The sequence below is a fragment of the Oncorhynchus mykiss genome, chromosome 13, assembly GCF_013265735.2.
Source record: "Oncorhynchus mykiss isolate Arlee chromosome 13, USDA_OmykA_1.1, whole genome shotgun sequence".
NCBI classification, from domain to species: Eukaryota; Metazoa; Chordata; class Actinopteri; order Salmoniformes; family Salmonidae; genus Oncorhynchus; species Oncorhynchus mykiss.
This window is the reverse complement of record NC_048577.1, coordinates 48,901,614-48,918,215: the sequence shown is the minus strand read 5'-3', so window position 1 is coordinate 48,918,215 and position 16,602 is coordinate 48,901,614. Positions and strand designations below refer to the sequence as shown.

The following is a 16,602-nucleotide window of genomic DNA, read 5'->3' as shown; positions in this document are numbered from 1 at the left end:
GATGAGAGGATGGTAGAGTAGAGTAAAGGATGGTAGAGCAGAGGAGAAGATGTTAGAGTAGAGGAGAGGATGGTAGAGTAGAGTAAAGGATGGTAGAGTAGAGGAGAAGATGGTAGAGTAGAGGAGAAGATGGTAGAGTAGAGGAGAGGATGCTAGAGTAGAGTAAAGGATGGTAGAGCAGAGGAGAAGATGGTAGAGTACAGGATGGTAGAGTAGAGGAGAAGATGGTAGAGTAGATGAGAGGATGGTAGAGTAAAGTAAAGGATGGTAGAGTAGAGGATAAGATGGTAGAGTAGAGGAGAAGATGGTAGAGTAGAGTAAAGGAGAGGATTGTAGAGTAGAGGAGAGGATGGTAGAGTAGAGGAGAAGATGGTAGAGTAGAGGAGAAGATAGTGGAGTAGAGTAGAGGATGGTAGAGTAGAGTAGAGGATGGTAGAGTAGAGGAGAGGATGGTAGAGTAGAGTATGGTAGAGTAGAGTAGAGGAGAGGATTGTAGAGTAGGGGAGAGGATGGTAGAGTTGAGGAGAAGATGGTAGAGTAGAGTATGGTAGAGTAGAGTAGAGGAGAGGATTGTAGAGTAGAGGAGAGGATGGTAGAGTAGAGGAGAGGATGGTAGAGTAGAGGAGAAGATGGTAGAGTAGAGTATGGTAGAGTAGAGTAGATGAGAGGATTGTAGAGTAGAGTAGAGGATGGTAGAGTAGAGTATGGTAGAGTAGAGTAGAGAGGATTGTAGAGTAGAGGAGAGGATGGTAGAGTAGAGGAGAAGATGGTAGAGTAGAGTAGAGGATGGTAGAGTAGAGTAGAGGATGGTAGAGTAGAGTATGGTAGAGTAGAGTAGAGGAGAGGATTGTAGAGTAGAGGAGAGGATGGTAGAGTAGAGGAGAAGATGGTAGAGTAGAGTATGGTAGAGTAGAGGAGAGGAGAGGATTGTAGAGTAGAGGAGAGGATGGTAGAGTAGAGGAGAAGATGGTAGAGTAGAGGAGAAGATAGTGGAGTAGAGTAGAGGATGGTAGAGTAGAGTAAATGATGGTAGAGTAGAGGAGAGGATGGTAGAGTAGAGGATGGTAGAGTAGAGGAGAAGATGGTAGATTAGAGGAGAAGATGGTAGAGTAGAGGATGGTAGAGTAGAGGAGAAGATGGTAGAGTAGAGGATGGTAGAGTAGAGGAGAAGATGGTAGAGTAGAGGAGAAGATGGTAGAGGAGAAGATGGTAGAGTAGAAGAGAAGATGGTAGAGTAGAGGAGAAGATGGTAGAGTAGAGGATGGTAGAGTAGAGGAGAAGATGGTAGAGTAGAGGAGAAGATGGTAGAGTAGAGTAGAGGATGGTAGAGTAGAGTAGAGGATGGTAGAGTAGAGGAGAGAATGGTAGAGTAGAGGAGAAGATGGTAGAGTAGAGGAGAAGATGGTAGAGTAGAGTAGAGGATGGTAGAGTAGAGTAGAGGATGGTAGAGTAGAGGAGAAGATGGTAGAGTAGATGAGAGGATGGTAGAGTAGAGTAAAGGATGGTAGAGTAGAGAATGGTAGAGTAGAGTAGAGGAATGGTAGAGTAGAGTAGAGGATGGTAGAGTAGAGGAGAAGATGGTAGAGTAGAGGAGAAGATGGTAGAGTAGAGGATGGTAGAGTAGAGTAGAGGATGGTAGAGTAGAGGATGGTAGAGTAGAGGAGAAGATGGTAGAGTAGATGAGAGGATGGTAGAGTAGAGTAAAGGATGGTAGAGCAGAGGAGAAGATGGTAGAGTAGAGGAGAGGATGGTAGAGTAGAGTAAAGGATGGTAGAGTAGAGGAGAAGATGGTAGAGTAGAGGAGAAGATGGTAGAGTAGAGTAAAGGATGGTAGATTAGAGGAGAGGATGGTAGAGTAGAGGAGAAGATGGTGGAGTAGAGGAGAGGATGGTAGATTAGAGGAGAAGATGGTAGAGTAGAGGAGAGGAGAGGATGGTAGAGTAGAGTAGAGGATGGTAGAGTAGAGGAGAGGATGGTAGAGTAGAGGAGAGGATGGTAGAGTAGAGGAGAGGATGGTACAGTAGAGGAGAGGAGAGTATGGTAGATTAGAGGAGAGGATGTTAGAGTAGAGGAGAAGATGGTAGAGTAGAGGAGAAGATGGTAGAGTAGAGGATGGTAGAGTAGAGTAAAGGATGGTAGAGTAGAGGAGAGGATGGTAGAGTAGAGTAGAGGATGGTAGAGTAGCGGAGAAGATGGTAGAGTAGAGGAGAGGATGCTAGAGTAGAGTAAAGGATGGTAGAGCAGAGGAGAAGATGGTAGAGTACAGGATGGTAGAGTAGAGGAGAAGATGGTAGAGTAGATGAGAGGATGGTAGAGTAAAGTAAAGGATGGTAGAGTAGAGGATAAGATGGTAGAGTAGAGGAGAAGATGGTAGAGTAGAGTAAAGGATGGTAGAGTAGAGGAGAGGATGGTAGAGTAGAGGAGAAGATGGTAGAGTAGATGAGAGGAAGGTAGAGTAGAGTAGAGGATGGTAGAGTAGAGTATGGTAGAGTAGAGTTGAGGAGAGGATTGTAGAGTAGAGGAGAGGATGGTAGAGTAGAGGAGAAGATGGTAGAGTAGAGGAGAAGATGGTAGAGTAGATTAGAGGATGGTAGAGTAGAGTAAAGGATGGTAGAGTAGAGGAGAGGATGTTAGAGTAGAGGATGGTAGAGTAGAGGAGAAGATTGTAGAGTAGAGGATGGTAGAGTAGGGGAGAGGATGGTAGAGTTGAGGAGAAGATGGTAGAGTAGAGTATGGTAGAGTAGAGTAGAGGAGAGGATTGTAGAGTAGAGGAGAGGATGGTAGAGTAGAGGAGAGGATGGTAGAGTAGAGGAGAAGATGGTAGAGTAGAGTATGGTAGAGTAGAGTAGAGGAGAGGATTGTAGAGTAGAGTAGAGGATGGTAGAGTAGAGTATGGTAGAGTAGAGTAGAGGAGAGGATTGTAGAGTAGAGGAGAGGATGGTAGAGTAGAGGAGAAGATGGTAGAGTAGAGTAGAGGATGGTAGAGTAGAGTAGAGGATGGTAGAGTAGAGTATGGTAGAGTAGAGTAGAGGAGAGGATTGTAGAGTAGAGGAGAGGATGGTAGAGTAGAGGAGAAGATGGTAGAGTAGAGGAGAAGATGGTAGAGTAGATTAGAGGATGGTAGAGTAGAGTAAAGGATGGTAGAGTAGAGGAGATGATGTTAGAGTAGAGGATGGTAGAGTAGAGGAGAAGATTGTAGAGTAGAGGATGGTAGAGTAGAGGAGAAGATGGTAGAGTAGATGATGGTAGAGTAGAGGAGAAGATGGTAGAGTAGAGGAGAAGATAGTAGAGTAGAGTAGAGGATGGTAGAGTAGAGTAAATGATGGTAGAGTAGAGGAGAGGATGTTAGAGTAGAGGAGAAGATGGTAGATTAGAGGAGAAGATGGTAGAGTAGAGGATGGTAGAGTAGAGGAGAAGATGGTAGAGTAGAGGATGGTAGAGTAGAGGAGAAGATGGTAGAGTAGAGGAGAAGATGGTAGAGTAGAGGAGAAGATGGTAGAGGAGAAGATGGTAGAGTAGAAGAGAAGATGGTAGAGTAGAGGAGAAGATGGTAGAGTAGAGGATGGTAGAGTAGAGGAGAAGATGGTAGAGTAGAGGAGAAGATGGTAGAGTAGAGGATGGTAGAGTAGAGTAGAGGATGGTAGAGTAGAGGAGAAGATGGTAGAGTAGAGGAGAAGATGGTAGAGTAGAGGATGGTAGAGTAGAGTAGAGGATGGTAGAGTAGAGGAGAAGATGGTAGAGTAGATGAGAAGATGGTAGAGTAGAGGAGAAGATGGTAGAGGAGAAGATGGTAGAGTAGAGGAGAAGATGGTAGAGTAGAGGATGGTAGAGTAGAGGAGAAGATGGTAGAGTAGAGGAGAAGATGGTAGAGTAGAGGAGAAGATGGTAGAGTAAAGGATGGTAGAGTAGAGGAGAGGATGTTAGAGTAGAGGATGGTAGAGTAGAGGAGAAGATTGTAGAGTAGAGGATGGTAGAGTAGGGGAGAGGATGGTAGAGTTGAGGAGAAGATGGTAGAGTAGAGTATGGTAGAGTAGAGTAGAGGAGAGGATTGTAGAGTAGAGGAGAGGATGGTAGAGTAGAGGAGAGGATGGTAGAGTAGAGGAGAAGATGGTAGAGTAGAGTATGGTAGAGTAGAGTAGAGGAGAGGATTGTAGAGTAGAGTAGAGGATGGTAGAGTAGAGTATGGTAGAGTAGAGTAGAGGAGAGGATTGTAGAGTAGAGGAGAGGATGGTAGAGTAGAGGAGAAGATGGTAGAGTAGAGTAGAGGATGGTAGAGTAGAGTAGAGGATGGTAGAGTAGAGTATGGTAGAGTAGAGTAGAGGAGAGGATTGTAGAGTAGAGGAGAGGATGGTAGAGTAGAGGAGAAGATGGTAGAGTAGAGGAGAAGATGGTAGAGTAGATTAGAGGATGGTAGAGTAGAGTAAAGGATGGTAGAGTAGAGGAGATGATGTTAGAGTAGAGGATGGTAGAGTAGAGGAGAAGATTGTAGAGTAGAGGATGGTAGAGTAGAGGAGAAGATGGTAGAGTAGATGATGGTAGAGTAGAGGAGAAGATGGTAGAGTAGAGGAGAAGATAGTAGAGTAGAGTAGAGGATGGTAGAGTAGAGTAAATGATGGTAGAGTAGAGGAGAGGATGTTAGAGTAGAGGAGAAGATGGTAGATTAGAGGAGAAGATGGTAGAGTAGAGGATGGTAGAGTAGAGGAGAAGATGGTAGAGTAGAGGATGGTAGAGTAGAGGAGAAGATGGTAGAGTAGAGGAGAAGATGGTAGAGTAGAGGAGAAGATGGTAGAGGAGAAGATGGTAGAGTAGAAGAGAAGATGGTAGAGTAGAGGAGAAGATGGTAGAGTAGAGGATGGTAGAGTAGAGGAGAAGATGGTAGAGTAGAGGAGAAGATGGTAGAGTAGAGGATGGTAGAGTAGAGTAGAGGATGGTAGAGTAGAGGAGAAGATGGTAGAGTAGAGGAGAAGATGGTAGAGTAGAGGATGGTAGAGTAGAGGAGAGGATGGTAGAGTAGAGGAGAAGATGTTAGAGTAGATGAGAGGATGGTAGAGTAGAGTAAAGGATGGTAGAGCAGAGGAGAAGATGGTAGAGTAGAGGAGAGGATGGTAGAGTAGAGTAAAGGATGGTAGAGTAGAGGAGAAGATGGTAGAGTAGAGTAAAGGATGGTAGATTATAGGAGAGGATGGTAGAGCAGAGGAGAAGATGGTAGAGTAGAGGATGGTAGAGTAGAGGAGAAGATGGTAGAGTAGAGGATGGTAGAGTAGAGGAGAAGATGGTAGAGTAGAGGAGAAGATAGTAGAGTAGAGTAGAGGATGGTAGAGTAGAGTAAATGATGGTAGAGTAGAGGAGAGGATGTTAGAGTAGAGGAGAAGATGGTAGATTAGAGGAGAAGATGGTAGATTAGAGGATGGTAGAGTAGAGGAGAAGATGGTAGAGGAGAAGATGGTAGAGTAGAGGAGAAGATGGTAGAGTAGAGGAGAAGATGGTAGAAGAGAAGATGGTAGAGTAGAAGAGAGGATGGTAGAGTAGAGTAAAGGATGGTAGAGCAGAGGAGAAGATGGTAGAGTAGAGGAGAGGATGGTAGAGTAGAGTAAAGGATGGTAGAGTAGAGGAGAAGATGGTAGAGTAGATGAGAGGATGGTAGAGTAGAGTAAAGGATGGTAGAGCAGAGGAGAAGATGTTAGAGTAGAGGAGAGGATGGTAGAGTAGAGTAAAGGATGGTAGAGTAGAGGAGAAGATGGTAGAGTAGAGGAGAAGATGGTAGAGTAGAGTAAAGGATGGTAGATTAGAGGAGAGGATGGTAGAGCAGAGGAGAAGATGGTAGAGTAGAGGATGGTAGAGTAGAGGAGAAGATTGTAGAGTAGAGGATGGTAGAGTAGAGGAGAAGATGGTAGAGTAGAGGAGAAGATAGTAGAGTAGAGTAGAGGATGGTAGAGTAGAGTAAACGATGGTAGAGTAGAGGAGAGGATGTTAGAGTAGAGGAGAAGATGGTAGATTAGAGGAGAAGATGGTAGAGTAGAGGATGGTAGAGTAGAGGAGAAGATGGTAGAGTAGAGGATGGTAGAGTAGAGGAGAAGATGGTAGAGTAGAGGAGAAGATGGTAGAGTAGAGGAGAAGATGGTAGAGGAGAAGATGGTAGAGTAGAAGAGAAGATGGTAGAGTAGAGGGGAAGATGGTAGAGTAGAGGATGGTAGAGTAGAGGAGAAGATGGTAGAGTAGAGGAGAAGATGGTAGAGTAGAGTAGAGGATGGTAGAGTAGAGGAGAGGATGGTAGAGTAGAGGAGAAGATTGTAGAGTAGAGGAGAAGATGGTAGAGTAGAGGAGAAGATGGCAGAGTATAGGAGAAGATGGTAGAGTAGAGGATGGTAGAGTAGAGGAGAGGATGGTAGAGTAGAGGAGAGGATGGTAGAGTAGATGAGAGGATGGTAGAGTAGAGTAAAGGATGGTAGAGCAGAGGAGAATATGGTAGAGTAGAGGAGAGGATGGTAGAGTAGAGTAAAGGATGGTAGAGTAGAGGAGAAGATGGTAGAGTAGAGGAGAAGATGGTAGAGTAGAGTAAAGGATGGTAGATTAGATGAGAGGATGGTAGAGTAGAGGAGAAGATGGTAGAGTAGATGAGAGGATGGTAGAGTAGAGGAGAGGATGGTAGAGGAGAGGAGAGGATGGTAGAGTAGAGGAGAGGATGGTAGAGTAGAGTACAGGATGGTAGAGTAGAGGTGAAGATGGTGGAGTAGAGGAGAGGATGGTAGATTAGAGGAGAAGATGGTAGAGTAGAGGAGAAGATGGAAGAGTAGAGTAGAGGATGGTAGAGTAGAGGAGCGGATGGTAGAGTAGAGGAGAGGATGGTAGAGTAGAGGAGAGGAGAGGATGGTAGAGTAGAGGAGAAGATAGTAGAGTAGAGTAGAGGATGGTAGAGTAGAGTAAATGATGGTAGAGTAGAGGAGAGGATGTTAGAGTAGAGGATGGTAGAGTAGAGTAGAGGATGGTAGAGTAGAGGAGAAGATGGTAGAGTAGATGAGAAGATGGTAGAGTAGAGGAGAAGATGGTAGAGGAGAAGATGGTAGAGTAGAGGAGAAGATGGTAGAGTAGAGGATGGTAGAGTAGAGGAGAAGATGGTAGAGTAGAGGAGAAGATGGTAGATTAGAGTAGAGGATGGTAGAGTAGAGGAGAAGATGGTAGAGTAGAGGAGTAGATGGTAGAGTAGAGGAGAAGATGGTAGAGTAGAGGAGAAGATGGTAGAGTAGAGGATGGTAGTGTAGAGGAGAAGATGGTAGAGTAGAGGAGAGGATGGTAGAGTAGAGGAGAGGATGGTAGAGTAGAGGAGAAGATGGTAGAGTAGAGGAGAAGATGGTAGAGTAGAGGAGAAGATGGTAGAGTAGAGGATGGTAGAGTAGAGGAGAGGATGGTAGAGTAGAGGATGGTAGAGTAGAGGATAGTAGAGTAGAGGACAGGATGGTAGAGTAGATGAGAGGATGGTAGAGTAGAGGAGAAGATGGTAGCTTAGAGGAGAAGATGGTAGAGTAGAGGAGAAGATGGTAGAGTAGAGGAGAAGATGGTAGAGTAGAGGAGAGGATGGTAGAGTAGAGGATGGTAGAGTAGAGGAGAAGATGGTAGAGTAGAGGAGAAGATGGTAGAATAGAGGAGAAGATGGTAGAGTAGAGGATGGTAGAGTAGAGGAGAAGATGGTAGAGTAGAGGAGAAGATGGTAGAGTAGAGGAGAAGATGGTAGAGTAGAGGAGAAGATGGTAGAGTAGAGGATGGTAGAGTAGAGGAGAGGATGGTAGAGTAGAGGAGAGGATGGTAGAGTAGATGAGAGGATGGTAGAGTAGAGTAAAGGATGGTAGAGCAGAGGAGAATATGGTAGAGTAGAGGAGAGGATGGTAGAGTAGAGTAAAGGATGGTAGAGTAGAGGAGAAGATGGTAGAGTAGAGGAGAAGATGGTAGAGTAGAGTAAAGGATGGTAGATTAGATGAGAGGATGGTAGAGTAGAGGAGAAGATGGTAGAGTAGATGAGAGGATGGTAGAGTAGAGGAGAGGATGGTAGAGGAGAGGAGAGGATGGTAGAGTAGAGGAGAAGATTGTAGAGTAGAGGAGAAGATGGTAGAGTAGAGGAGAAGATGGTAGAGTATAGGAGAAGATGGTAGAGTAGAGGATGGTAGAGTAGAGGAGAGGATGGTAGAGTAGAGGAGAGGATGGTAGAGTAGATGAGAGGATGGTAGAGTAGAGTAAAGGATGGTAGAGCAGAGGAGTATATGGTAGAGTAGAGGAGAGGATGGTAGAGTAGAGTAAAGGATGGTAGAGTAGAGGAGAAGATGGTAGAGTAGAGGAGAAGATGGTAGAGTAGAGTAAAGGATGGTAGATTAGATGAGAGGATGGTAGAGTAGAGGAGAAGATGGTAGAGTAGATGAGAGGATGGTAGAGTAGAGGAGAGGATGGTAGAGGAGAGGAGAGGATGGTAGAGTAGAGGAGAGGATGGTAGAGTAGAGTACAGGATGGTAGAGTAGAGGTGAAGATGGTGGAGTAGAGGAGAGGATGGTAGATTAGAGGAGAAGATGGTAGAGTAGAGGAGAAGATGGAAGAGTAGAGTAGAGGATGGTAGAGTAGAGGAGCGGATGGTAGAGTAGAGGAGAGGATGGTAGAGTAGAGGAGAGGAGAGGATGGTAGAGTAGAGGAGAAGATAGTAGAGTAGAGTAGAGGATGGTAGAGTAGAGTAAATGATGGTAGAGTAGAGGAGAGGATGTTAGAGTAGAGGATGGTAGAGTAGAGGAGAAGATGGTAGATTACAGGAGAAGATGGTAGAGTAGAGGATGGTAGAGTAGAGTAGAGGATGGTAGAGTAGAGGAGAAGATGGTAGAGTAGATGAGAAGATGGTAGAGTAGAGGAGAAGATGGTAGAGGAGAAGATGGTAGAGTAGAGGAGAAGATGGTAGAGTAGAGGATGGTAGAGTAGAGGAGAAGATGGTAGAGTAGAGGAGAAGATGGTAGATTAGAGTAGAGGATGGTCGAGTAGAGGAGAAGATGGTAGAGTAGAGGAGAAGATGGTAGAGTAGAGGAGAAGATGGTAGAGTAGAGGAGAAGATGGTAGAGTAGAGGATGGTAGTGTAGAGGAGAAGATGGTAGAGTAGAGGAGAGGATGGTAGAGTAGAGGAGAGGATGGTAGAGTAGAGGAGAAGATGGTAGAGTAGAGGAGAAGATGGTAGAGTAGAGGAGAAGATGGTAGAGTAGAGGATGGTAGAGTAGAGGAGAGGATGGTAGAGTAGAGGATGGTAGAGTAGAGGATAGTAGAGTAGAGGACAGGATGGTAGAGTAGATGAGAGGATGGTAGAGTAGAGGAGAAGATGGTAGCTTAGAGGAGAAGATGGTAGAGTAGAGGAGAAGATGGTAGAGTAGAGGAGAAGATGGTAGAGTAGAGGAGAGGATGGTAGAGTAGAGGATGGTAGAGTAGAGGAGAAGATGGTAGAGTAGAGGAGAAGATGGTAGAATAGAGGAGAAGATGGTAGAGTAGAGGATGGTAGAGTAGAGGAGAAGATGGTAGAGTAGAGGAGAAGATGGTAGAGTAGAGGAGAAGATGGTAGAGTAGAGGAGAAGATGGTAGAGTAGAGGATGGTAGAGTAGAGGAGAAGATGGTAGAGTAGAGGAGAAGATGGTAGAATAGAGGAGAAGATGGTAGAGTAGAGGATGGTAGAGTAGAGGAGAAGATGGTAGAGTAGAGGAGAAGATGGTAGAGTAGAGGAGAAGATGGTAGAGTAGAGGATGGTAGAGTAGAGGAGAAGATGGTAGAGTAGAGGAGAAGATGGTAGAGTAGAGGAGAAGATGGTAGAGTAGAGGAGAAGATGGTAGAGTAGAGGATGGTAGAATAGAGGAGAAGATGGTAGAGTAGAGGATGGTAGAGTAGAGGAGAAGATGGTAGAGTAGAGGAGAAGATGGTAGAGTAGAGGAGAAGATGGTAGAGTAGAGGATGGTAGAATAGAGGAGAAGATGGTAGAGTAGAGGATGGTAGAGTAGAGGAGAAGATGGTAGAGTAGAGGATGGTAGAATAGAGGAGAAGATGGTAGAGTAGAGGATGGTAGAGTAGAGGAGAAGATGGTAGAGTAGAGGAGAAGATGGTAGAGTAGAGGAGAAGATGGTAGAGTAGAGGATGGTAGAATAGAGGAGAAGATGGTAGAGTAGAGGATGGTAGAGTAGAGGAGAAGATGGTAGAGTAGAGGAGAAGATGGTAGAATAGAGGAGAAGATGGTAGAGTAGAGGATGGTAGAGTAGAGGAGAAGATGGTAGAGTAGAGGAGAAGATGGTAGAGTAGAGGAGAGGATGGTGGAGTAGAGTAGAGAAGGGCAGTATCCTAAAGAGCTCAAGAGAAGAGGACAGAGCTGTCCTTTTAAAGTGAGGTATTGAAATAGAAAACTTTACAATCATATTGTTATGAAAATGCATTATGTGAAATGAATCAAACACTCTGCTTACGGTGGAATATCCTGTTCTTTTTAAGCTACTAGATGTGTAACATCATAATAAGTCATCTTTCCTCAGGAGAAAACAAAACGTTCCTGAAAGTAATGAGAGGTAGATTTGAGATGACTACAGGTAAAAGAAACCAAAACGTTCCTGAAAGTAATGAGAGGTAGATTTGAGATGACTACAGGTAAAAGAAACCAAAACGTTCCTGAAAGTAATGAGAGGTAGATTTGAGATGACTCTACAGGTAAAAGAAACCAAAACGTTCCTGAAAGTAATGAGAGGTAGATTTGAGATGACTCTACAGGTAAAAGAAACCAAAACGTTCCTGAAAGTAATGAGAGGTAGATTTGAGATGACTCTACAGGTAAAAGAAACCAAAACGTTCCTGAAAGTAATGAGAGGTAGATTTGAGATGACTCTACAGGTAAAAGAAACCAAAACGTTCCTGAAAGTAATGAGAGGTAGATTTGAGATGACTCTACAGGTAAAAGAAACCAAAACGTTCCTGAAAGTAATGAGAGGTAGATTTGAGATGACTCTACAGGTAAAAGAAACCAAAACGTTCCTGAAAGTAATGAGAGGTAGATTTGAGATGACTCTACAGGTAAAAGAAACCAAAACGTTCCTGAAAGTAATGAGAGGTAGATTTGAGATGACTCTACAGGTAAAAGAAACCAAAACGTTCCTGAAAGTAATGAGAGGTAGATTTGAGATGACTCTACAGGTAAAAGAAACCAAAACGTTCCTGAAAGTAATGAGAGGTAGATTTGAGATGACTCTACAGGTAAAAGAAACCAAAACGTTCCTGAAAGTAATGAGAGGTAGATTTGAGATGACTCTACAGGTAAAAGAAACCAAAACGTTCCTGAAAGTAATGAGAGGTAGATTTGAGATGACTCTACAGGTAAAAGAAACCAAAACGTTCCTGAAAGTAATGAGAGGTAGATTTGAGATGACTCTACAGGTAAAAGAAACCAAAACGTTCCTGAAAGTAATGAGAGGTAGATTTGAGATGACTCTACAGGTAAAAGATAACAAAAAGAAGAGGGAGCTAATAGAAAATAATCCCATCAGCTTCATTGAGATGCGTCTGAAACATCCCATGTACCTCATGGATTACCTCTCTTTGTCTATTCTTGCATTGTGCACATTTCCACCCAACCTGTCTTTGCTCATTTACATTTTCTCACTCAAACACATAGGCTGTCGTTTTTCAGACAGAGCGTTACTTCGAATAGCAAAGGAATTCTGTTAAAAGGTAACAGTTGCTGAGCCTGTAGAGTGAAAGTCAGCCGTGCAAATGAGAAGGAGACGATGAAATCTTCTAAACCCATCCAAGTGTTTGATTTGTCTCTGAAAGTAATCCAAACTGCTTCGCCCTTTGGTCGAATTCACCACTTCTGTTGCGGTGAAAGGAAAAGTGAAGTCCCTCAAGAAAGACTGACGTCTGATGTGAAATAATGTGCAATATTTCAAAGGACGTGCTGACATGACCATAATCTCTGCATAATAGTCGCTACACAGCAGGTAATGTGATATTATACTAATTTTGACATAATGCAAAGCTGTGATGTTGAGCGTATTCTGTATGAGAGACATACTGTATCAGGCTCAGGTGTGATGCCTTCCTCTGAAGAGGAAACCCAGTGAATGAGCTGAGATTTACGCTCCTATGATCCCCTGTGTGTGAAATACGTACTTTTTGGGTTTCAATGAGTCACAGTTCACACCTCTCCTCCTCTTCTGCCTTTTCGGCTTTTCTTAACAAACTGGCACAACCTCAGAGATTCATCACACTCTAGAGCGAGAGAAGGCTCCGAGAGCATGCCCAGAATCAGTTGTCCCAAAGCAAATACAAGCCTCACCCATTATAGGCCCAAAGAAACATCTGGCCTAAAACCAGTGCTTAGTTGCACTTTCAGTCAACATCATTCATCACATGTTAAATGTGTTTAGCTGGAAGGGGTCTCTGATTGGACAGTGACGTTATTAACCATCTGTTTCTTCCCATAAGATTGGGCAGTAGCCTTGGTTATCCGTCTCTGACCTTAGTGGGCGCCTGCCTGGCTGCTCTCTGCTACATGATTGGACAGTGACCTTACTGGTGCCAGATTAATGTTTTGTGATTGGAACGTGACCTTCCTGGTTACCGAGTCCATGTTGGGTGTTTGAGCAGTGAATGTACTTGCAATGCAGCCACCATTTTGAGATTGGACAGTGGCCTCACACCGCTTACCTATTCACTGTTGCTTGATTGGACAGTGACCTTCCTGGTTGCCTTGTCTGTCTATTGTGATTGGACAGAGCACGTCCTTGGTTTTCCAGTCTCTGTAGTGTGATTAGACAAATACCTTCCCTGCTGTCCCGTCGCTGTGTGCGATTGGTGACCTTCCTGGTTGACCGGTCTCTGTTGTTGTATTGGTTGCCTAAGGTTATTGATTTAAAACAGGGCAGCAGTCAATGGAATGTCTGTGGGAGGTTTGTGTTCCTTTGTGGCTGTGAGCGTCTCAGTATAGAGTGTTGTATGGAGGAAGAGATGAGTCTCTACGTGTCTGAAGGCATATTTATCAGTAAATAATGAGGCTCTAAATATTTTGCTTCTAGTAAATTGCACAGCCAGACCTTGATTACTATTGTTGCTATGTCACCAACACTGCCTCCTGCTCCATTCCATTCCTTTCTACTTACCTTTCATCTCCTCCTCTCCCTCCTTTCATCTAATGTCCATATCGCTCCTTTCTCTCCCCTCTTTCTCATACCATCTCATTCTCTCTCACAGACACATCCATACACATTCTCTTTCTCATACCATCTCATTCTCTCTCACAGACACATCCATACACATTCTCTTTCTCATACCATCTCATTCTCTCTCACAGACACATCCATACACATGCTCTTTCTCATAACATCTGATTCTCTCTCACAGACACATCCATACACATTCTCTTTCTCATACCATCTCATTCTCTTACACAGACACATCCATACACATTCTCTTTCTCTCCCCTCTCTTTTCCTGCCTCCCCCTGATGTTCTTGCTGCCATTTGAGAGGACCAGAGACAGCCATTCCTCAGATTGAGATATGCTGGGTTTTAAAGTCACACTCAGAAAGATTTACTATCTCAGTCTGGATGGAGGGAAGTGGAGCGGGGATACAGACTGGGGTGTTGGGTTGGGGGTAGCGTTTTAATACGCTAATCTCAGGCTCATTTTTTTTTACAATGGAGCGAGCTGAGATGGACAGATAAATGGACCTAGTTGAGTCTGAGATTCCTTTCTGAACCTGTTCCAGATGAATTAGCCTAATATGCCTATCAGAAGTTTTCAGATAGAGAGAAAGAGTGTGTTTGAGAGTGAGAGAGAGAGAGGGAGAGAGAGAGAAAGAGAAAGAGAGAAAGAGTGTGTTTGAGAGAGAGTGAGAGAGAGATGAGGAAGGAGAAATGGCACCAACATGTCCTGTCCTGAGTCTTGTCCTGATTGAAATGTGTCTCTTCTTAATGCTGTGATGGATTGATGGCCAGGGAGATAGATGGACATATAAGCAACACTTTGCTAGGTAGGTTGTCAGTCACTGCACAAAGACTGATGCTGACATTTCACAGAACCAGAATCATCAAATGATAAATAGATGTTCCTTTGGCCGAACCGGGTTCTCATTGGACAAGTGGGCCTACCTCTCGCTGATACGACGTCTCATTGGACGTTCTGGCAGCAGACACCTCTTATTTCATCTTATTACAGTATGCCAGCTATTACTGTGAATGTAGACATTCATTCATTTATGTATTTTTAGACATATTTCTACCATATATCCCTGCAGACACACAGACTGTGAGAAAGGGAGAGAGCTATAGAGAACGAGAAAGTTGGGGCATTGACCTGCTTTTTGGAGACAGAATGAGTTCAAAACAAAGGGAGAATGTTAAGGAGCTCTGGAAATAGAGTTCTCTGAGAAAAGGACAAAGAGGACACAACGTCTGTCTGTATGTGCACTGAAACACTAACAGTCCTGGGATTTTACAGTCTGTGTACTACTGAGAGCATCCAAACAACAAGAGACAAATTCAATGTAATACCCTTGTGGAACCATTGTAATAGAATCTCTATCACAATCTCTGTGGATTTTGTTCTTGACCTCATTCAGCAATGTGTTGTCATTGTCTTTCAGGTGATGTTGGAGCCATTTATAAGACATTCTATGAATCTAGGTTGGAGGAAAACCAGGAAAACTACTGCATTCCATTGAATCTGCTTGGAACTACATTACCCAGAGCTGAACCGTGCTCTAAATGCTGTTAGAGCTATCCCTATCTCTGTGACATTAGAAGAAGAAGAACACAAACTAGTATAAGGTTATGAATTTGTTGGAAGCATAACCAAGTGCTGTTCAGCTGTGTTGTCATTGGTGGAGAAAACATTTCAAACATGACAGGGACTCCTAGGCTTTACAAACAACTCTAATACAGGTATGTTGACTTAAAACAGAAATAAAAATGTACCATAAACCAGGTTTCCATCCAACCATTAAACGCAGATTAATTACCTGACGTAAAAAAAAAGTCAAGGCTGATGGAAACAGGAAATGTCCGACAGACAATTTGTTCATTCGACATGTTGGGATCTTTTTGTGTCTGTAAAACTAGTTATCTGAGAAATGGTAACGGGAACGCCTTCATGCACAAATATTGATATAATAACCATCATATCGAAAATAAACTTGGAGTCACACGATGACCTCCCACCACGACATGGAAGAGCAGGAAAGGTCTACAGGCAGATCATGAACTTCACATGGTGGTTAAGTGCATGTTGGTCATGCAAATTTCCAAGAAGATAAATATCGAGGGTAGGCTATTATTTGAATTCTGGGGATATGATGATCGGTGCTTGGCTGCCAATTATCATATCAGTGAACTTGTCTAGAGAGCATGCGCCAAAACCAGATTGGCCAAATTTGCTATTTATCGCAACAGTTTTTGTGACAAAACCATCTGTACCCCATTTAATGTACATGTTTTATCCGGTACATGGGAATTTAACTACAAAAGTGATTTTTATCACACACAGACTTTTATCCACAATGGGTTAGTTTGATGGAAACTCACCTCTGGTGGGAAAATGCACATATTGTTTTATGCAGATTTGAGAATATTTGCATGAAAATCTGTCACCAATTGGTACAATGATAACAGTACCTATTTATACATCGTCTTTCATCTTCTTTTTCCTAATCTTTTCCATTCATTCCTCTCAGGAAAAGACAAAGGGGTGGGTTTGGCTCACACATTTATTGGCGTGTCAGTCATGGAGGGTCTCTGCTAGACTCCGCCTAAGTAAACACCGCCTGACAGAGCCCCTCCCCTTATTCCTGGATTGGTCCAATCTCCACCGTCCCCACCCATTTCTCCAGACCATCCAAGGAACGTGGCCGGATCGAACCTCTTCTCACCCAGGTGCCGTCCGTTTGGTGAGGGCGGCGAGGGCTGTGCTGTGATTGGTTGACTGCGGGTGGGAGTGCAATGCGGATTGGAGGATGTCGGGGGACTGGGATGAAGACCACCTGTGTAAGAAGGCTCTCACTCTGGTGGAGGAGTTGTGCTTACACTCCTCAGCGAAGGACAGCCATGAAGCCAGCTGCCGAGACTTTGTCTACATGATGAGGGGACAGCAGCACGAAACAGGTAACAACATAGTAACATACACTAACATACAGGAATCATTCACATACACTAACATACAGTAACATACAGGAATCATTCACACACACTAACATACAGTAACATACAGGAATCATTCACATACACTAACATACAGTAACATACAGGAATCATTCACATACACTAACATACAGTAACATCCAGGAATCATTCACATACACTAACATACAGTAACATACAGGAATCATCCACATACACTAACATACAGTAACATACAGGAATCATTCACATACGCTAACATACAGTAACATACAGGAATCATTCACACACACTAACATACAGTAACATACAGGAATCATTCACATACACTAACATACAGTAACATACAGGGATCATTCACATACACTAACATACAGTAACATACAGGAATCATTCACACACACTAACATACAGTAACATACAGGAATCATTAACAACACAGTAACAT

The 16,602-nt window shown here is 43.5% G+C and overlaps 1 protein-coding gene across 2 annotated transcripts in view; it reads left to right on the top strand.

Annotated features, from left to right (window-relative positions):
- The window catches only part of LOC110486656 (synaptotagmin III), a 60,812-nt gene that overhangs the window by 18,267 nt on the left and 25,943 nt on the right, over nt 1-16,602 (top strand). For both annotated transcript variants that reach the window (XM_036941376.1, XM_036941377.1), the window contains exons 2-3: nt 14,627-14,924; nt 15,713-16,139. In XM_036941376.1, coding sequence (XP_036797271.1) covers nt 15,992-16,139 — 148 coding nt within the window. In that variant the 5' untranslated portion in view covers nt 14,627-14,924; nt 15,713-15,991. The remainder of the gene's footprint in view (nt 1-14,626; nt 14,925-15,712; nt 16,140-16,602) is intronic.